Source organism: Canis aureus, chromosome 4, assembly GCF_053574225.1.
Source record: "Canis aureus isolate CA01 chromosome 4, VMU_Caureus_v.1.0, whole genome shotgun sequence".
NCBI lineage: Eukaryota > Metazoa > Chordata > Mammalia > Carnivora > Canidae > Canis > Canis aureus.
The window spans coordinates 16,798,424-16,821,164 of record NC_135614.1 but is presented as its reverse complement, the minus strand read 5'-3'; the positions used below and the strand labels follow the sequence as shown (position 1 = coordinate 16,821,164).

At 35.0% G+C, this 22,741-nt stretch overlaps 1 protein-coding gene across 5 annotated transcripts in view; it reads left to right on the top strand.

Moving 5' to 3' along the window:
* Positions 1–22,741, top strand: part of JMJD1C (jumonji domain containing 1C) — a 327,885-nt gene that overhangs the window by 285,310 nt on the left and 19,834 nt on the right. For 4 of the 5 annotated variants that reach the window (XM_077894677.1, XM_077894675.1, XM_077894674.1 and 1 more), the window contains 11 exons: positions 624–796; positions 1,051–3,260; positions 8,257–8,458; positions 11,044–11,258; positions 12,223–12,375; positions 15,793–15,882; positions 16,559–16,686; positions 16,848–17,061; positions 17,582–17,796; positions 18,518–18,796; positions 22,283–22,451. In XM_077894677.1, the coding sequence (XP_077750803.1) occupies positions 624–796; positions 1,051–3,260; positions 8,257–8,458; positions 11,044–11,258; positions 12,223–12,375; positions 15,793–15,882; positions 16,559–16,686; positions 16,848–17,061; positions 17,582–17,796; positions 18,518–18,796; positions 22,283–22,451 (4,048 nt within the window). Of the gene's footprint in view, positions 1–623; positions 797–1,050; positions 3,261–8,256; positions 8,459–11,043; positions 11,259–12,222; positions 12,376–15,792; positions 15,883–16,558; positions 16,687–16,847; positions 17,062–17,355; positions 17,461–17,581; positions 17,797–18,517; positions 18,797–22,282; positions 22,452–22,741 lie in introns of those variants that run through there. The other variant, XM_077894678.1, reaches the window with a different exon arrangement.

Here is a 22,741-nt window from a genome sequence, read left to right as displayed (position 1 = left end):
ATATCAGCAGAGATCAATGTCACCAAATATTCTATATGAGAAGGCAGCCTATCAATATGTTATATAAAAGATTAATTTTGTTGCATTTCCACACTTCCCAAGTTTAATAGTCCAACAGTGAAATGGAGTACAAGTGGGCTTTGAAAATACAATCTTCTGTCTATTCTAAGTAAATTGTTACATTGAAAAAGTTATTTTTGACAACAAAAATTGGCACACGAACTTGATATTTCTGTTTCTGACATGTACTTTAGGAATAACAAATTCTGGTTTTTGTATTAGCAATATATATATTTTTTTGGTTTTAGAATGACTGGAAATCTGATGAACTAGGTATTCTGTACATTTATAACTTAAAGGCAGTGATTTCAAGTTCTAAATTCGGTAAAATAAATAATAAATTTTTGGAAATTACTATTTTGATGCTGATTGATTTTCTACATCATATGGAAAAATCCATATAATTATGTTACTTATTTATTTGTCTGAAAATTTCTCGTAAGATGCACTTAGAAAAAGTTGCATTTCATAAATATACATTAAAGTCCTACCGTGATACTGTGTTTAGCTTTTTCTAGTTACTAAAGTCTGATATATATATATATATATATTTTGTTAAATAGAATTCTCCCAGTCCTTGGTTACATCAACCCACCCCTGTGACCTCAGCAGATGGTATTGGATTACTTAGTCACATTCCTGTCAGACCTTCCAGTGCAGAGCCTCATCGGTCTCTTAAAATTACAGCACATTCCAGTCCACCATTGACAAAAAGTTTAATAGATCACCATAAAGAGTAAGTTCACTAATGCTTAAAACTTATAGATACCTTGTCTTTTCTAGTTTTTCTTTTTAGACAAGTTAATAAACATCTTAAAAGTAGGCTTTGAATAAGCACTATTCTTTCCATTTTGATATATCTTCTAATTTACTTGAGTATTAAAGTAAATGCAAAGTCATGTTTTACTTTCATAATATTGCATAGATGCTATCTTCATATCATGCAAGAAAAAGCTGTTACAGAAACCTTTATGTGTATTTTCTTCACAGAGAATTGGAGAGGAAAGCTTTTATAGAACCATTACGTTCTGTTGCATCCACATCAGCAAAAAATGACCTGGATCTAAACAGATCACAGACTGGAAAAGATGGTCTATTGCATAGACATTTTGTGGATCCTGTATTGAATCAATTACAGAGACAACCCCAGGAGACTGGAGAGAGATTACACAAATATAAGGAGGAACATCGTCGAATCCTTCAAGAAAGTATTGATGTTGCTCCCTTTACAACTAAAATCAAGGGGCTTGAGGGTGAGAGGGACAATTATTCCAAAGTAGCATTGTCATCTTCTAGCCCTAAAAGCCATGTGATCATCAAACAAGACAAAGACATAGAATGCTCAGTATCAGATCTTTATAAAATGAAGCATTCTGTGCCTCAGAGTTTGCCCCAAAGTAACTATTTCACTACATTGTCTAATAGTGTGGTCAACGAACCACCAAGGTCATATCCATCCAAAGAGGTTTCAAATATTTACACTGAAAAACAGAGTAATACTGTTGCTGCAGCAGCTAACCCTCAAACTCTGACTTCATTTATATCGTCTCTTTCAAAGCCTCCACCTTTAATTAAACACCAACCAGAAAGTGAAGGTTTAGTAGGAAAGATTCCAGATCATCTTCCCCATCAGATTGCTTCTCACTCAGTAACAACCTTCAGAAATGATTGTAGGAGTCCTACCCATTTGACAGTTTCTTCTACAAATGCACTCCGGAGCATGCCTGCTTTACATAGAGCACCAGTATTTCATCCACCAATCCATCACAGCTTGGAAAGAAAGGAAGGCAACTATAGTAGTCTTTCCCCTCCAACTCTAACCCCAGTGATGCCTGTAAATGCTGGTGGGAAAGTTCAAGAATCACAAAAGCCTCCAACTCTAATTCCAGAGCCAAAAGACTCTCAGGCAAATTTTAAGAGTTCTTCTGAACAGAGTTTGTCAGAAATGTGGAAATCTAATAATAACCTCAGCAAAGAAAAAGCTGAATGGCATGTGGAGAAAAGCAGTGGAAAGTCACAGGCTGCTATGGCATCTGTCATTGTACGTCCACCATCTAGTACAAAACTTGAGAGCGTGCCAGCAATGCAGTTAGCTTCCAAAGATCGAGTTAGTGAAAGATCTTCAACTGGGGCAAATCAAACAGATTGCCTCAAACCAGCAGAAGCTGGAGAGACTGGAAGAATCATTCTGCCAAGTGTGAATTCAGATAGTGCTCACATAAAATCTGAAAAAAGTGTCCAGGCTGTCTCACAGGGCAGTGTTCCCAGTTCAGTCATGTCTGCTGTAAATACAGTGTGTAATACCAAAACGGATGTATTCACATCTGCTGCCACTACCACTAGTGTTTCCAGCTGGGGTAGTTCAGAAATAATTTACTCTTTATCAAATACCATTTTGGCCTCTAAATCCTTAGAATGTACCTCTTCAAAAAACGTCAGTCATTCAGTGGCTCAAATGCAAGAATGCAGGGTCAGCACCACAGCTCCAGTTACACCAGCCAGTAGTCAGACAGGAAGTGCTGTTCAGCCCAGCCCTGGGTTCTCAGGCACAACTGATTTTATCCATTTAAAAAAGCACAAGGCAGCATTGGCTGCAGCTCAGTATAAAAGTAGTAATGTCAGTGAGACTGAGCCTAATGCTGTAAAAAATCAGACATCTTCAACCTCCCTTCTCTTGGATAGCACTATAGTCTGTAGTACAATAAACAAAGCAAACTCTGTAGGAAATGGGCAAGCATCCCAGACAACTCAACCTAACTACCATACTAAGCTGAAAAAGGCCTGGCTTACTAGACACTCAGAGGAAGATAAAAATACTAATAAAATGGAAAATTCAGGGAATTCTGTAGCAGAAATTATTAAGCCATGTTCTGTCAATTTAATAGCCTCAACATCTAATGATATACAAAATAGTGTAGATAGTAAGATTATAGTTGATAAATATGTAAAAGATGATAAAGTCAGTAGGAGAAAAGCCAAAAGGACTTATGAATCTGGCTCTGAAAGTGGAGACTCAGATGAAAGTGAAAGCAAGTCAGAGCAAAGGACTAAGAGGCAACCTAAGCCAACTTACAAAAAGAAGCAGAATGATTTGCAGAAGAGAAAAGGTGAAGTAGAAGAAGATTTAAAACCCAATGGGGTTCTCAGCAGGAGTGCCAAAGAAAAAAGTAAATTGAAATTACAGAGCAACAGTAATAGTGGTAAGTAAGTTGATTACTTTTTTCTATCAGGTAAAATGGGTTGTACTTAAAATAATGGTGTCTTTCTCAAAAGATGCATCTAGCTCTAGCATAATGTATGTGCTCACTGACCTCATTTCTGCATTTCCCAGGTAAACTGTAAAAGCAAATAAGACCTCTCTTCCCATTTCTAAGAGACTTGTAGAAATAATGTTTTACCTACACTCATACTGACAAAAACCCAATATGTTACTTAGCAGTTACTCAGATTTTGACCATTTCTAAGAACTGTCGAAATGCAGTTAAAGCTATCATACCAAAAGAGGATTTCTCTTTTTTTTAATAATAAATTTATTTTTTATTGGTGTTCACTTTGCCAACATACAGAATAACACCCAGTGCTCATCCCCTCAAGTGCCCCCCTCAGTGCCCATCACCCATTCACCCCCGCCCCCCGCCCTCCTCCCCTTCCACCACCCCTAGTTCGTTTCCCAGAGTTAGGAGTCTCTATGTTCTGTCTCCCTTCCTGATATTTTCCACACATTTCAAAAGAGGACTTCTAATAATAAGGTATTCACCTTTACCATGATATAGTTGTAAAAGAAATTCTATTCACATGTATACTTCCTTTAAGTCACATTTTTAGATGAAAGTTGCTTCAATTAGTGTGGATGTGAGTGGCCTATTTCTTATCCTCTCATCTGGTAACAAAATGAAAGCTTATTGAAATTACCTTCTATTTAATTAATATTGTTACTCAGGACATTCTTAACAATGGGTAAAGGTTAAAAGCAGGAGATTGTGGTTTTGTGTGCTCATTTCTATACTCAAGGATTTTCATAAGTAAAAGTTTCAAAACTGGTAATATTTACATTTCATTTGTTGCCTCAGCAGGGCGAAATAAGTGATACTTGCCAATGGTATTTACTATAAAGTGTTTCTGTGTTTTTACTCTAGAAATCATTTTTCTCAGTTTGCTTATTTATTTCCAGGTATGTTGTACAATGCAGAAAGCACTTAATAGTTTCACTATATCTGTGTATTCATCCACATACAATATATGAAATATCTGACAATGTGGACATTCAAGAAGTACTTTCACAAGCATTTGGATGCTTGAAGGCTCTTATTTGGGCCTTTTCACTGAATGAGTTTTTTTATGTGCCTGTGTAGAAACCAGAGGCAAAGTGAAGGAGAGAAAAACAGGAGGATGGGCTCACAGAAAAGGACAGCCAGAAAGTGAAAGACCTAGGAAAACAAGCTCAGCTAGAGACAGAGGCTGACAGACTGAAATGCAAATATAGTCAGAAGGAAGAAAGAAGGAGATTGACATCAGAGGATACAGGATACATGCATGCCATTTATTTGAGTATTGGATATTGTACAGTGTTGTTTTCTTTCTCATATGTTCCACTTCCCCAGTGAATTCTTAAGAGGCTTAGTGTGGTCAATAATTGTTTCTTTTCTGTTTTACATATTTCTTTTGGTGTTGAGTATACATATAATTGAGTTAAATTTATAGAAAACAGATAGGGGGATCCCTGGGTGGCTCAGCAGTTTAGCACCTGCCTTTGGCCCACTGTGTAATTCTGGAGCCCTGGGATCAAGTCCCACATCGGGCTCCCTGCGTGGAGCCTGCTTCTCCCTCTGCCTGTGTCTCTGTTTCTCTCTGTGTGTGTCTCTCATGAATAAATAAATAAAATCTTAAAAAAAAAAAAAAAAGAGAAGGAAGAAAGAAAGAAAACAGAGGTAGGAATTTTCCAGATTTTAACACTTAGGAAGCTCTTGTGAAGTTAAATTTATAAAATTAACTCTTAACAAAGTACATATTCTATTTCGTTTTGAGACTGAATGTACATGTTCCCAAGTAAGAGTTCAAAGACAAAGAGACTGGAATCATCACTTTCCTCTAATTCATAATACCTAGTCAAACCTTAGTAACAGTTAACCCCAGAGAGAGGGTATTCTAAGTCCCATATACTCAAGTTCAAAATAATAAAAAGTGACTATTAATTGCTATCTGTTAATTATGGGCACAGTTGTCTAGCCTTTGTTTGCGCTATCTAGAAAAGTTCTCTAAATTGAGAGTTCATGAATCTGACTTCCAAACTTGAATGGATTATCTACCTTGAGGATTAAATACGTTTATCTTTTTAATGGTCATTGGAGTTGTCATCACTCATAGTCAAAAGGAGTGAACTAAGTCTGTATTTAGAGAATATAATGTGATTACATTCACTGCTATCCATGTATTAATTATACACAATTAATGCCTGTAAAGAAACTTGTGTTTCTTAATACATTCTAAAGCCAGGTACAGGGACACCTGGGTGGCTCAGCGGTTGAGCATCTGCCTTTGGCTCAGGGCGTGATCCTAGGATCCAGGATCCAGTCCCACATCGGGCTCCCTGTGGGAGCCTGCTTCTCCCTCTGCCTATGTTTCTGCCTTTCTCTGTGTGTCTCTCATGAATAAATAAATAAATCTTTAAAAAAAAAATAAAGCCAGGTACAGTAGATTTTATCTATTTTGGAATGTCTTCATATCTGCTGCCTTTTCATAATGATAATTAAAAGTTAGCTGTTTTTCCGTGACTAATTTCTTACATTATTTTATAAACTGAAATTGCCCATCAAATTTAAATGTAAGTCCTGTGATAAAACCAGTGGCTAGGGATCCCTGAGTGGCGCAGCGGTTTAGCGCCTGCCTTTGGCCCAGGGCGCGATCCTGGAGACCCGGGATCGAATCCCACATCGGGCTCCCGGTGCATGGAGCCTGCTTCTCCCTCTGCCTGTGTCTCTGCCTCTCTCTCTCTCTTTGTGTGACTATCATAAATAAATAAAAATTTTAAAAAATTAAAAAAAAAACAGTGGCTTTACTATAATCAATTAATTTCTGTATCTCAAAAAAATATTTTTACAGGTGATGGCATATCAGAGATTAAAGGGTATAGTATGTATTTGTTTCCTGTTTTCTTCCTCCCTAATTTTCTGTTGGCTAGAGCAGCTGTTTGAGGATTTGCTAATAAATTGAGAGCTAAGATTGAAATATTCTAATGGTAAAAGGGGAGTACTAGGTATTTTTTTGTTGACTGAATATCTTATTCTCAAAGTTTTAGATTTTAGATATTGCCAATAAATTAGACATATATAATTGAAAGATATTTTGTTGTACAAATTCTATTATAGTAATATCCATAAAAGGCATTAAGTACCATTGTGTATAGCCTAATTTAGAAGCAAAAATTATAATATCAAAAACTGTCTATATGACCTGGGCCTTCATGTCTTTGTAATTCATTCATGCATTTAAATCTAAAAACAGCTCCAAGTGTCTGTTTTGTGTCACAGAATTGAGATTTGCTTTGTAATATCTGGTTCTTTATTATAATACTGTTTAAATGGTTCACAGTGGTATGGTTATCCATAATCTTTGAATTGTTCCATTACCTAGAATGTAAAAGCATATTGGTTAGTAGTTGTTTTCTAGTCAAAATAGAAATAGATTGAACTTTAGTTAGTGGATTAAGCCAAATAGCTTGCCCTGAGTCAGAAATAGAAGAGGAGGGAACATGTCATTTTTGTAAAGAACCCAGGCAGCAGTTCTAAAAGTGCTTAATAACTGGAAGCAGATTTTAAATGGGCCATCCCGGAGTTTATACACAATTCTTCCTATGTTGAGATATGTTATCTTGGTGTCATTGTGCTGCTTTCAGTATCAGCAGGTAAGTGATAGTGGGAGCTCAAGAGGTCTGCTACATGTTTCTGCAAGAAGTATATAGACTCAGGAGAATAGCTGTACTGCCTCTTTTCCACATCTGAGTGATTAGAAAACACAGGAAATATCTTTTAACATGACAAATAGCAAACTATGTACATCTCATACCTGACATACAGACATCTTGTAAGTATACATTTAAGAGTTTGATATTTCTTTGTCCCAACATAGGTTGTTTTTAAATAAACATGCTTTTAATTTTTTAATCTGCTCTGTAGATGTGTGATTGATTACTTGAGCCCATGACAACAATTAAGTTCAAGTTAATAAGCATGATGGAGCAATGACTTGTAGAGTATAAATAAATAATTTCTCTTCGTCAAATATTAGTCATTTGAGGGATTGTTTTTTCTTTAGATTTCTCTGGTGCTTTTCTTTCTACCATCAAAAAGTCAATTTAGTACTGGCTTTTTAATTTTCTTTAAACCCTTTTATTTTCTAAAACATACTGACTGGGGCAGCCCCGGGGGCGCAGCGGTTTGGCACTGCCTGCAGCCTGGGGTGTGATCCTGGAGACCTGGGATCGAGTTCCACGTCAGGCTCCCTGCATGGAGCCTGCTTGTGTCTCTGCCTCTCTCTGTGTGTGTCTATGAATAAATAAATAAAATCTTTAAAAAAAAAAAAAAACAAACTGACTGTTCCATCAGTATGTTGAATTAAATGGAGGGCATCCTAATAAGGGAGAGATGCTAAGAGAAATAGCTTAGTCCCTCTTCTCTCAAATATTGGTGTTATAGAACTACTATTTAACTTGTCATAATGAGCCACACTTACTGTGGAGAGTCAGGTTAAATATTTCAAAACTATACAAGTATGTTTGATTAACCTGTAGTTTCTAAAAGTATTAACTTTCGGTCTTCAGGTTCTTCCTGTGGATCTTGAAAGAACTTTCTCCTACATAAACCAAATTCCTGTGTAAAAGGGCTATATTTGTAGCTATATTTTCACATAGAAAATGAATGATTCTTGTGTTTTCTATTATACAAATATGAATATCTAATATATAAAGATTCAGTCAGCAAAAGATTTACTCAGCTCTACATTTCCAGTATACTGACATAAGATTATAGAAATGCTGTTGTGGACTTTCTGTTATTAATGAGGACCTATGTCTTTGTCTTTACTTTTATAATCTTAATATATTGTGACAATTGTGTACTTGTCTTGAATTTTATTGCAAGAAGTTTATGTACTTTTTTAAAATGTTGTAATCTTGCTAATAATTTCTTACTGGTTTTACAGCTGGCATCCCTCGTTCAGTATTAAAAGATTGGCGTAAAGTCAAGAAGCTGAAGCAAACTGGGGAATCCTTTTTACAGGATGACTCCTGCTGTGAGATAGGGCCTAATTTGCAAAAGTGCCGGGAGTGTAGACTTATTCGGAGTAAAAAAGGAGAAGAACCAGCTCATTCACCAGTGTTCTGTAGATTTTACTACTTTAGACGGTAAGTGAAAATATGTAATTGGGGGAAAATCTGTTTACTGGATATTGGAAATTATACTCTCATTCTGAGGGTCCTTCGTAGAGGTGGGCATGAGTCCTTTGAACTTCCCTGTTTCTGAAACATAAAGAATATTAAACTTTTGTGGTAAATTTCATAATCATATTGTTACTTGCATTCAAATGGCCTTTCTCTTCTGAGAGAATTCATCCTTATTCAGAAAATGTTATTTTTCTTCTAGAAAATAATAGGAAACAGTAGTTTGTTTGATTTAAGGAATTTTTTAAAGTTTATATACTTTGACCAAAGTAGTGTTGTATTTATATCTGTGTGTTAGCTAGCAATACAAGTAGTCTATAAATCAGAGTAAAGAATCTAGGCATTAAACTAAAGTCATTGCTTTACATTGAACTACTCATATTTTTGTTAAATATGGAGCTATAAAAATATAAGTTATGAAAAAAAGAATGTCAGTACCATGTCATATTTTACAGGTTTTGTAGTAAGTATAAAAACAACTTGTAGTTGTTATTATCCTACATACTACTCTTAATAATAATATTACTAGATAATTCTTCAATACCAAAAGCATATATGGACTTATAAGAGTTCAACAAAACGAATAGCTGGGTGATCCAGCCAGTAGAGACCAACAGTTAATGTCTCAGATTGTAGAATCAGTTATTCCTGAGTTTTAGCTCATTCTCTTGGTTCCTGTATGACTTTGTTAGCTATAGTAGGGTTACAGCTAAGCCTGTCTCCTATGCATAATGCTGATAATAGTGGTACATATAGCAAAGATTTCGTGATTAAATGACATAGAGTATACAAAGTCCTTCGTTTAATACCAAGCACATATGAATGGTGTATAAATGTTAACTTGTTATTTTCCTAATCATCACCCTCATCTTCTTAAGTTAGGAGACCCTTTGCTCTGGCAAATATACCTCTGCTGGTGGCCCAATAGAAACCCCAAGAAATGCATTGGTAGGAACAAGAACAGGTTCTATTTCATATTTTTACTTCATGGTCTTTCTAGCCAACAATCTCCAAAGGACAGACAAATTTAAAGAATAGTTGTAAAAGGTCATACACCTGGAATTGCAGAAAAGCTGGAAAAAAAAAAAAAACATCAAAATGAAAGTTGGTTGCAGTGTCCGTCAGTTAAGTGTCAGACTCTTGATTTCAGCTCAGTAATGATCTTGGATGGTGAGATGGAGTCCCATGTCAGTCCTTGCTGGGTGTGGAGTCTGCTTAAGATTCTATCTCTCCCTCTGCTCCCCCCCTCTTGAAGAAAAAGGAAGGAAATATATATTCAGGTAGAGATAATAACACAAAGCTGAAGTAAGATGTTGGATTATAACAAAGGGAGAAATCTGGTTAAAAAAAGAAGAAGGAAAGGTTTAGATAATAAAAATATGAGATGAGGTAGTAGAAGGAACATTCTTGGTGTCCATTTGAAAAATAGAGAATGAATTATAATGAACTGCCAATATTCCCTGATTGAGAGTAAAAAGAGTAAGTACTATAATAACTGAAGAATAACCACTAACCAGGGGAAGAGTGGCAGTTTTGCTTTCTATTTACCTTAAACTTTTCTGAATTTAGTAGTTACATGAATTGGATGTTTGAAGCTGAGAGGAACTAAGCATACATAATGGGGTTCCTAATAAACTTTTTGGGAGTTTCATCCTTGTTCCTCTAAGTCATAAATAAAGTTTTGTTTTGTTTTAAGATTTTATTTATTCATTAGAGACACAGGGAGAGAGAGAGGCAGAGACACAGGCAGAGGGAGAAGCAGGCTCCGTGCAGGAAGCCCAACGTGGGACTTGATCCCAGGGCTCCTGGATCAGGCCCTGGGCTAAAGGCGGCACTAAACTGCTGAGCCACCACCGGGGCTGCCCTAAAGTGTCGTTTAAATTAATGAAACTGTACTTGGCATTTTTTTAATCCAGTAAATATCTTAAAGTGATTTAAGGAATTTTCTTTTCCATTTATTGATTGATTGATTGATTGATTGAGGGAAAGGAGTTCGGAGGAAGAGACAGAGAAGGAGAGAGAATCTTAAGCAGACTCCACTCCCAGCATAGAGCCCAACGTGGGGCTTGAGCTCATGACCCTGAGATCGTCACCTGAGCTGAAATCAAGAGTCAGATGTCCAACTGACTGAGCCATCCACACACCTCCATTTAGGGCATTCTCAAGGTTCCTGATTTAAGTTATATATAAAATAACAACATTACTCTAGGCAGCATTTGGCCCACATTTTAATTCTTGTCCTTGTCAGACACTTGGATATAGTTTTCATTTGATTGAATTAACAATGTAGTTAAAAGTGATAGAAATCTTATTTCTTGAAATAACCTAAAAGTGGTACTGCTTATCATTGCCATTTGTGTAACACTATGGAAGTCATTTAAGTTTGTTAAATTTAATTAATAATTAAAATGTGTGTGTATGAAAGACCTATCCTATTTTCTTATTTTTTAACATAAATATAATTTGTATGTTTATAATATAAAAATTATAACTTTATAAAACTGGACTTCTGGCTAGGTATCTAATCCTCTTATGTTTTAAAATTTCAGATTGTCATTTAGTAAAAATGGAGTGGTCAGAATAGATGGTTTCTCTTCTCCTGACCAATATGATGATGAAGCCATGAGCTTATGGACACATGAAAATTATGAAGATGATGAACTAGATGTAGAAACTTCAAAATACATCTTGGATATCATAGGTGATAAATTCTGTCAGTTAGTAACATCTGAAAAAACAGCTTTGTCCTGGGTGAAAAAGGATGGTAAGGAAGTTAAATACTTAGAACATACAACTGTACAAATTTCATTTTAAGAATTTCTCTTTCAAAAAAGAAAAGAATTTCTCTTTCAAGGATATTTAATGGGCTAAGTTCCTAATTTTACCTAGTTTCATTGAGATTTTATTTTGATGGTACTGTTTTAAATGCGATTACATGTACTTAAGGTAACATATTTTCCAACTGAGGTTATAATGAATGTGGATTAACAATTCATGAAGTCACAATAGCATTATGCTGTTTCTGCAATCATGACATATAGTTAGCATGAAAAGGATATTTCAGATATGAAATGGAGAAATAACAGCATTTGCCAGAGAAAGATACGTCTATGCCAATTTAAGTTTTTAATGTACTGTGGTTCATCACAACCTTCAGTTAGATTTATATTTGAATCCCAGCTTTACTCCTTTTAACTGTATGGCTATAAAATGGGAATAACTGTCTCACAGCTTTGTTTAGAAAGTAAATTATATCTACATATGTAAAGCATCTAACATGAATTCTCTAAATGTTAGCTTCTTATCCTCCCTTTCTCTTAAATCAATGATTTGTCTCTCAAGGGATGTTTAACAATGACTGGAGACATTTTTGGTTGCATAATTGTTGCATAAGTTGATTGCATAAGTTGGAGGTGTTTGATAGAGTACTAGCATCTAATGGGTGGAGGTCACAGATGCCACTAAGCATTCTATTCTACATTGCAGAGAATAGTCCCTCACAACAGAGAATTATTCAATCAAAAATCTTCAAAGTACTAAAGTTGAAAAAATTCATTAGATGTAAAACTTCTGAAAAGAATTACTAATTCAAGAAATCTGTTGATCTTTAGTTAATATATCCTTTAAAGTCTTGATTTGCCTTTAAATTTTTGTTCTTGTATATTTCAGCAAAAAATGTGTGGAAAAGAACATGTTTGCCTTTAAATTTTTATTTTTCTCTATTTCAGCCAAAATTGCCTGGAAGAGAGCAGTGAGAGGAGTCCGGGAAATGTGTGATGCATGTGAAGCAACATTGTTTAACATTCATTGGGTCTGCCAAAAATGTGGATTTGTGGTCTGCTTAGATTGTTACAAGGCAAAGGAAAGAAAGAGTTCTAGAGGTTGGTTTATAACTGTGTAAATTGAAATTTTTATAACGTCCCTTTTCTATAGGATCAGTCATCTGGAAAATTATGTGTGTGTGAGGTTTTCTTTCTCTACTTTCCTTTATTTTGAATATATTACATTAAAGAAGTTTTATGAAGTTTATTAATGGCCAGATTTTCTAGAATAAAAATTCCATCTACATCTTTTTATCCTCTAGTAAGATCCACCCTCTCATTTCAAGCAGGTAGTTGTGTTAAGATTTATTTATTTTAGAGAGAGAGTGAGTGAGGTGGGTGTAGGGACGGCGGGAGAGAGAGAATCCTGAAGCAGACTCCCTACTGAGCACGGAGTATGACATGGGGCTCAATCCCATGACCCTGAAATCATGATCTGAGCCGAAATCAAGAGTCAGAGACACTTAACTAAGCCACCCAGGGTCACCCTCAAGCAGGTATTTTTTTTTTATTGTAGCCCAATTTAGGATAGGTTTTGCTTCTTTCAGATTCCAGTATGTAGGAACCTGAAGTCCATTCTAGAACCTATGAATTACATGGTCATGCACGTGAGCCACAATTGAATACTTACTTGTATGAACTGGTTTTTCTAAATAATTGGTCCATAAAGTTTTTTTTCTTCAAATTTTAATTTAAATTCTAGTTAGTTAACATACAGTTAATGGTCTAGCCAAATACTGGTTTCAGGAGTAGAATTCAGTGGTTCATTACTTAGTACAACCAGTGCTCATCACAAGTGCCTTCTTATTACTCACCGCCCATTGCCCTCTATGAACCCTCGGTTTGTTCTCTGTCCTTAAAACCATAAAGTTCAAATCAAAGTGTTCAAGAATATGCTTCCCCCAGTGTCATTTATCTCTTGGTTCTTAGAGAATAATGAAGAAGTCCTTATTACATATGAAATTAGTCTCTGAAGCTATTATTTTCTAATTTCTAGGTAAAGTGGCACAAAAATAGGTGATCTGTGAAATAATATAAAATTTAAAAAGGAAGTAACTAAGTTCACCTTTTCTCATCCCAAAAGTATTTTTAGAGAATGTTTACACAAGGCAAATTTGGAAATAGATACCTAATACTAGTAACATGAGATTTTTGAGTAATTTGTTTGGGATACAGTTTTCATGAAATGAGAGGATTCAAGTTGTGGAAGTACTAGAAGTAAAATCATATTTAGTGATAGAAATGGTTTAATGTCTAAAAATGATGAATGCTATTTTCATATCCAGGTATCTTTTTCAGAATAGTATATCAGATAGATAAACCATGAGTTAGCCATCAGTATCTTTTCCACTGATAAATTTACAAAAACTTTTTCTTAGATACCCAGCACTTAACCAAAAAGACCTCTGGAGCTGGGGACACATTTCCAAACATCACAGCTGGGTGTTTTCTGTGATAATGCAAAAATGTGAATGCATTCTAGGAGCACCTGGGTGGTGCAGTCAGTTAAGCGTCAGACTCTTGGTTTTGGCTCAGGTCATAACCTCATAGGTAGTGAGATAGAGCTTCCTGTTGGGCTTGGTGCTCCACAGACTGGAACTTTCTCTCTCTCAGCTCCTCCTGTGTATTTGGGCACATGCTCACTCACTGTGTGTGTGTCTCTCTCTCTCTCTGTAAAATAAATCTTTTTTTTTTTTAAAAAAAGGAATGCATGTTAGGCATTTACTATCTTCAAAATTATAAAAATATATTTGGATATTTTCCACTAATACAATTAGCTACACTGTTAAAAAACATCACATACATTTTCTATTATTCCTGGCTCCATGTTAGTTTTGTTTTCCCTTTACCTAATTAAAAAATTAATGTTTTGTATTTTCCTATATTGTATGCATAATTATAAGTATGTAGTATTTTTTTAATAAGATAGGGTATGTATAATCCTAAATAGTTGTCTTTTGTGGACGCCTGGGTGGCTTAGCAGTTGAGTGCCTGCCTTTGGCGCAGGGCATGATCCTGGACTCCCAGGATCAAGTCCCACATCGGGCTCCCTGCATGGAGCCTACCTCTCTCTCTGTCATGAATAAATAAATAAAAATCCTAAGTAAGTAAGTAAGTAAGTAAATAAATAAATAAATAAATATGTTGCTATTGATATTCATAGTACTATTAATTTTGAAAGTATTGTCACTGTATCTTTTTTTAATATAACCTATATGCTTTATATTCTGTTATCTATTTAGCTATGTCATTGTTAAATATTGTAATAAACTCATTGAATAGGATATAGTTTTATATATCTAAAATATAAGCAATTAGAAAACATTTACAGGTTACTGTGTAGGCTCTGGAGGGGAAAGTTGGAATTTTTTTCTTTTAAAAGATTTTAAAGATTCCTTTGAGAGAGAGAGGGCATGTGTGCATACACAAGGGGGAGGGACAGAGGGAGCAGAAGAAGCAGACTCCCCGCTGAGCAGGGAGCCCATTGTGGGGCTCTGTCTGGGATCATGACCTTACCAAAAGGTAACTGCTTGACCAACTGAGCCACCCAGGTGCCCCTCGTTGGAAAGCTTTTATAGAAAACCAATTTTGGGCATTTTATTTATTTATTTATTTTTAGATATTTTATTTATTTTTGAGAGACACAGAGAGGCAGAGACATAGGCAGAGGAAGAAGCAGGCTCCCTCCAGGGAGCCTGATGCAGAACTCAATCCCATGACCCCAAGATCATGACCTCAACCACCGATCCACCCAGGCACCCCAGTTTTAGACATTTTAGACTAGATTTGAATTTTTAGTCTGAAACTTTTAATGAAACGGTTGTAGTTTTTTTGTGTGCTGAATATAATGAGCTTTCTAATATTTATTGAAACTGTTATAACCACACCAATATGTAGCTGTGTCATTAAATTTATAGAAAAAAATTTCCTTGAGGTCAAGGTAATTGAATATTTTTCCTGTGTATGATATGCCTTAATATGTTTACAACTCCAGGTATGGAGCCTTTTTTGAAGGCAGTAATAACAGTTAAATATTTTATATAAAATAGCAGTTTTTTGACATCTTATGGCATTTCCTCTACATGTCTTTGAAGTATAAGAGGAAAATAGTAGTAACCTCAAATTTGTGTCAGTCTAATGTACTAAGATCAGACAACAGCCCTGTTGGACACAGAAAATAGTGAAGAGATAAAAGGAAATTAGCGACAGAGAAGCTAAAATCAAGTAAGGAAGATAGAGGTAACAAATATATTAGTGACAGTAATGGTAATGTTAGAAGAGGCTAAATAACATAAATCAATTTTGTATCTTATTTTTATAAAATTCTCAGTGATAGAACTGTCTTATTGTTTTAAAAACTGAACATTTGAAGCCTACCATTGATATTTTATATAGTTGTTAGCTCTTTATATACAAACCTCCAATTTTACAATTATAAAATCATGACCTATAAAAGTGTACATTGTAATCATACAGATAAAGAACTGTATGCTTGGATGAAGTGTGTGAAAGGACAACCGCATGATCACAAACATTTAATGCCTACTCAAATTATACCCGGTTCTGGTAAGTATAAATGTATTTACTTAGTAGTGTAACAGCTCTTTTTTGCTTTACATTATTTAGGAGTATGTAGGAATATAATACAATGGAAAGGTAAGGTTTATCTAATCCTGAGTTGTTTTTGTTCAATTCTTAGAATTCTCTATGGAATAAAGCTAGCAAGGCAAGCCCAGCCCCAATGATGAAGAAAGCGGGAGGAACCATTTTAGAGGGGGAAAACTAGAGTGTAATCAAAAAGTTTTTTAATTTTTTTTTTTTTTAAGATTTTATTTATTTATTTGTAAGTGAGCACAAGTGGCAGGGAAGGGCAGAGGGAGAGAACAAAGCAGACTCCCCGCTGATCAGGGAACCTGATGCAGGTCTCAATACTAGGACTCAGATCATGACCTGAGCTGAAGGCAGACGCTTAACTGACTGAGCCACCCAGGTGCCCCATGAGAAAGCTTATTAGATTTATGATCAAAAATCATTCTCCCCTTTTTGAGGATACTGAATTTTAAATAAGAGAGAAAAGAATTAGAGAACATGAATTTGGCTGAATGATCAAACCTGAAATAGATGGAAGTGATGGAAAAAATGGGAGGAAAAGTGAAGAAAGGACACAAGAAAAATAGGAAAAATGTTTTATGATCTTAACAACTGGGGCAATCCTTTTATTAACCACTCTTATATTCTATAGTTTTGACAGATCTTCTAGATGTGATGCATACCCTTAGAGAAAAATATGGTATTAAATCCCATTGTCAGTGCACTAACAAACAAAATATACAAGTTGGAAATTTTCCTGCAGTGAATGGTGTATCTCAAGTGAGTACAACTAATTATTGAAATGAAATGCATGGTTAATTAATTAGCTTTGATATTTGAGCTACAACTTAGGACTTGTGTTTTGTAAATTATGTTTTCTATGTTACTCTGAATAGTTGAAAAGGTAGTATTTAAAAAGTTTAATTCTTCTACCCTTACAGGTTTTACAGAATGTTCTTAATCACAGTAATAAAATTTCTCTGTGCATGCCTGAGTCTCAGCAGCAAAATAACCCTCAGAATTCTGAGAGTAATGGCAATAGCAGCCCTGGGAGTGACATAAGCACAGACAGCAAGTTAACTCCTCCAGAATCCCAGTCACCACTGCACTGGTTAGCAGATCTTGCAGAGCAAAAGTCCAGAGAGGAAAAAAAAGGTACATATAATAAAGTATATAATAGAAAACTATAATATAACCAACAATGCACATTAATGTATAATATTCACTTAGAACAATTTACATTTGACATTTGCTTGCATTATGCATGGCTTAGATTCAGCAAAACATTTGTTTTCTGTTGTTAGGAACTCACCTTCCTATGATTGTATCAAAATTAGTTACAGAATCATTTGTGGATGAGCCTATCATTAAAACCACCAGGGCAGTAGTTTTGTAACTTAAACTATACTTTCTCCCTGTCTTAGCTATAGCATTTTTCATTTGTGACAGGTGCAAACTCAGCTACATGTCTAAGATATTGAGGAAGGCCTTTTCATATTCAAACTGTTTGACTCCATTTTGAAGGATCTAACCCATCCTCTGGTGTGTGTTCAGGTGAATAAATCACTAGTGCTACACTTTTTACCTCTCACTATCAAATGTTAGGGTCCCACTTTTTTCAGTACTTGAGCAGCATGCTTAATTTTATTTGAATTTTGTAAATGTTGTATTTCAGAAAACAAAGAATTTGCCCTTGAAAAGCAAATTAAAGAAGAGAGAGAACAAGACAATCCTGATTCTCCAAATAGCAGAACATCACCTCCTGCATCCCAGAATAATGAACAGGGTTCAACTTTACGAGATTTGCTGACCACAACTGCTGGCAAGCTACGTGTGGGTTCTACAGATGCTGGCATTGCCTTTGCCCCAGTGTATTCAATGGGAACCCCAGTGAGTAAGATGCCAGATTTTTGGTTTTCAAATGGACCTTAAATTTGGATGATTTGGGGATTTGGCTGTGAACTACACAATAAATAGATGCAAATGAAATAAAATTCACTTATTACTAGGCATGCTCCCAGTTGCATTATAAATCTCTTAGCTTAAAAGCTGGAGATTTTGGTTTTTTTCTAGGTTAAAAAGGTTGGGGGAGGGGCTTTTTATAGCAGAAGAGCCCTAAGATATTCCTTCAGAATTTGAAAACCCTGTATCTAGTAGGGGAAATAAACCACATGGATGTTATTAATATGTTTTGTTTTGTTTTGTTTTTTACTTAAAACACTTGGTAATCAGTTTTTATCTTAATTATGCACCATAAGAAAATAAAAAGCAATAATTGCATAGATAGGCACAAATTTTTACTGATCTTTAAACGTATATGGGAGATTCCAACCATCTAACTTTACTCTGCCCCAGTCCTAAAGGAATATAAAAGGCCACACTTAGTTTCTTGCAGACCTGATCGTTTCTCACATGGAATACCACCAAACTTCTGGTTTCTATCTTTTAGGAACAACATAGGGACTCTAGATCCATATCCACTGACATGATTACATTTTCTTGAAGGTAGTTAAAATGTTTGCGTTGGTTGTTTGCTATATTAGTAGTAAACCAAAGTGAAAGTTTAAAGATGTATACATTTCCTCTCAAAATACAACTTTTTCCCTTATAGAGTGGCAAAAGTGGAAGGACTATGCCAAATATTCTTGATGACATAATTGCTTCAGTTGTTGAAAACAAAATTCCACCAAATAAAGCCTCTAAGATAAATGTAAAACCAGAGCTTAAAGAAGAGCCTAAAGAGAGCAGAAAATCATCCATGGAGGAAAACAATAAATTGTACAGTGACATACCACATTCTTGGATCTGTGAGCAGCATATTCTGTGGCTTAAGGATTATAAAAATATTAATAATTGGAAGCTTTTCAAAGAGTGTTGGAAACATGGACAAGTGAGTATTTTAAGTATTTAAGCTGGTTGGATAAGTTCACGCATTTGGAAGTAAGATATCAAAAACAAAAACTAGAATTACTGTTTCTGAATTCTTATTTTTTGGTCAGACATGAATAGGGAAGCATTGATTGTTTGACATTATATTGTTTAGCTGTCATGTCAGTCAACAAACTTTTAATAAAGCTGTGTATTAACAAAATTTGGTACTTCCTTTTTTTTTATTTGTAGTTTAGTCCACTTAACAGATCCATATCTACTAATAAATGTTAATACTAGAAGCATTTGCCTTGCCTTTAATGTTCATTCAGAGAACATGTATTTATACGTCAGTTCATCAGATCCTGAATGACATTATTGAATTCTGTTAAAATGAAAATGATTTTCTCTTTGACCAAAGTTTTGATAGAATGATAGGCATTTCACATGGCAGTTTGTCGCATTAATGCAGAAATTGTGAACAAAATTAAGAATTTGCATGGCTTAGCATTATGTTTTTTTCTTGGTTTCTGGAAAACATCATTTGCAATTTTATTTTTATTCATTGATAGTTTTTGAGCACGTAATAAAATCTACTCTTTATACTAGCTATTAAGAATATAAAAATGAAAAAAAATATAAAAATGAGTAAGTTATATAAAAATCAGTAAGATAGTAAACTATTTTATATTTTAGTACCATGATTCATAATCTTGTTAGATTGGTTCACTAATCCTTTTCACAATGCGAAGAAATCTTGCTCCCTTTCTCCCCAGAAAAAAATCATACCCTTTTGTTGCACATACACAATATCTAGCCTTTTTTTGTTTTCTGGTTGGCTTTCCTTGAAGCACTGATGCCACTGGTGGGTCATAATTTAGACCACTTGATTAGGTGTGTGCTTGAACAGTCACATAAATATATATATATATATATTTTAAAGGTTTTATTTATTTATTCATGACAGACAGAGAGAGGCAGAGACAGAGGCAGAAGGAGATGCAGGCTCCATGAAGGGAGCCCGATGCGGGACTAGATCCCAGGTTTCCAGGGTCACACCCCGGGCTGAAGGCGGCGCTAAACCGCTGGGCCACCGGTGCTGCCCACATAAATTTTTTTTTTTTTTTTATTTTAATAAAATGTATTTATTCATGAGAGACACAGAGAGAGAGAGAGGCAGAGACACAGGCAGAGGGAGAAACAGGCTCCATGCAGGGAGCCTGACATGGGACTCGATCCCAGGTCTCCAGGATCATGCCCTAGGCTGAAGGCAGCGCTAAACCGCTGAGCCACCAGGGCTGCCCCACATAAATATTTTAATAAGTACATTAAATATCCTAAGAACTTTGTTAACGTGCTATAAAAACCCACAAGAGAGAATGACCAGGCTTGAGTACTAATTCAGAAAGGCTAGTCTGAATTGATGCCTCAAGGGTTAAGTAAAATTTTTCTAGATGTGAACAAGAGGTTGGAAATAAACAAAACCATTATGTGCTTGGGATACTGCTAAGTAGTTTTGTTTGCCTGGAACATAGATAAAAGAATTCTATAGGATAATAACGAGGAAATGGTAGTTACGGTTATGCTTATGAAGGGCCTTTTGGTATTTTACACTAAGGAGTTTGAATTTTATCCTGTAGATGATAGTTTAAATTGAGGAGTCAAAGTAATAGGATTGGCATTTTAAAATAACTGACAGCAAAGCAGATTGGAAACTGACTTAAAGGGATCCCTGGGTGGCGCAGCGGTTAAGCACCTGCCTTTGGCCCAGGGCGCGATCCTGGAGACCCGGGATCGAATCCCACATCGGGCTCCCGGTGCATGGAGCCTGCTTTTCTCTCTGCCTATGTCTCCGCCTCTCTCTCTCTGTGTGACTATCATAAATAAATAAAAATTAAAAAAAAAAAAAAAAGAAACTGACTTAAAGGAAGATAAGGCTAGGGGCAAGGAATCAAAATAGGAAGATTTCCAGTTTTTCAGAAAGATGATGATGTTAGCATAAGAATTCTGCTTGAAAATATTCTAATGTACTACATAACTTGCCTCTTGTTTTTTTTGTTTTTTTTTTTTTTTTACCAGTATGATTATCATTAGAAAGATTGGCATAGGGCTGGATAGGAATATTATTGGATAGCCATACTAAAGGCTGAGAATTAATATCTGAATTGCCAACAATAGTTAATTATCTAATAGTTGAATCTATTTTTAATAGTGGAATATTCTATTATTAGCCCGTTGAAGAGAAGTTTAATGGAGTGGTCCTCCAAGTAAAGTAGTTAACCAGAATTAAGGTTATTTTTGTTGTTTTTCTTTAATTTTGAGATATTTTTTGTGATAAGAACCCTAGCTAGAGGTTATTCTGCTCTATGGTTCCCAAAATAAAATTATCTTAATGAAGTTTAAGATAACTTAATAAATGTTGTATTTTACAAGAGACTCTCAAGTCACAACTTTCTTTGTTCTCTATATCCCAGATTTTTGCTTCTTATTGTAATAAAAGAATTTTAAAAACTGAAAACCTTGAGGATAGCATATCAGAGCATTGTAGAGGTTTTTTTACATCAGCATTGGAGTTTTAGAAGCTTTAAATCTTCAGTTGTTTTTGGGTTAGGTAGCCTTGATGGAATTCAAATTCATATGATTTCAAAGGAAAGGTTTACTTTCAGGGAATTAGCCATTAAGCTTGAAACTTAATATTTTGCTTGGTTTAATATTTTTATTTATCATAATCCTTGTGGAGGTAAAGAACATGTATATGTGTTTCAAGTGATACAAATTATGTTTTAAGCTCAAGGACTGTATTATTTTATTAAAATTTTATTATATATATTATACAGATATATGAGTAGGTTATGTTCTATCATCAAAAATAAGTCTATAAATAAAGCAGCCGGGATCCCTGGGTGGCTCAGTGGTTTAGCGCCTGCCTTTGGCCTGGGGAGCAATCCTGGAGACCCAGGATCGAGTCCCACGTCGGGCTCCTGGTGCATGGAGCCTGCTTCTCCCTCTGCCTGTGTCTCTGCCTCTCTCTCTCTCTCTGTGTGACTATCATAAATAAATAAAAATTTTAAAAAAATAAAAAATAAAAAAAAAATAAATAAAGCAGCCAAAAATCCATATTTATCCTGCCTAGAACTGAAGTCTTTAATATAGCCTTTAGGACTTCATTCCTGAAAATTTACTACATGGTAATTTTATTTATTTATGTATGTATTAATTTATGTATTTATTTATGTATTTATTTATTTTACATGTTAATTTTAATTTAAAAAAAATGGCGATGTATTCTACATGGCATTTTCTCATTACCTTTTCTCTTTGCCAGCATATTATGTACATCTTTCCAGGTTAGGGACTATTTGCAATAGTTCCTTTTATTTTCACGGTTTGTCGGTAGTCCTAAAACTTAACATGTTATCTGTTTGTTGTATGTGCGTTATAAAATTGAATTTTGGAAGTGTCCATATACCTTTTAACTTACTTATTGATCTATCTATTTATTTTTAAGCCTGCAGTGGTTTCTGGTGTGCATAAGAAAATGAACATTAGCTTGTGGAAGGCGGAATCAATTAGTCTTGATTTTGGAGACCACCAGGCTGATCTCCTGAACTGCAAAGACAGCATAATTTCAAATGCCAATGTTAAGGAATTCTGGGATGGTTTTGAAGAAGTTTCAAGTATGTTGTTTTTTTGTTTGTTTTACTGTTTTCTGAAACATAATCCCCCCCCATTACAAATTACAAATATGACTTAAAAGATTTTTAATCTTTGAAACTTCTATATTCTTTGGCTTTTAATAAAGAAGAGACAGATACTTGGGAACAAGAGATTGGGTCTTATTCCTTGGTTCCACCCCTAATTTCCTTTGACCATAAATAAATAATTAATTTATATTGTGTTTCCCTATTATATAGGGGGTATTTTTGGCAACACTGTAAACCTTACTTACATAAGTTATGTAAAACAC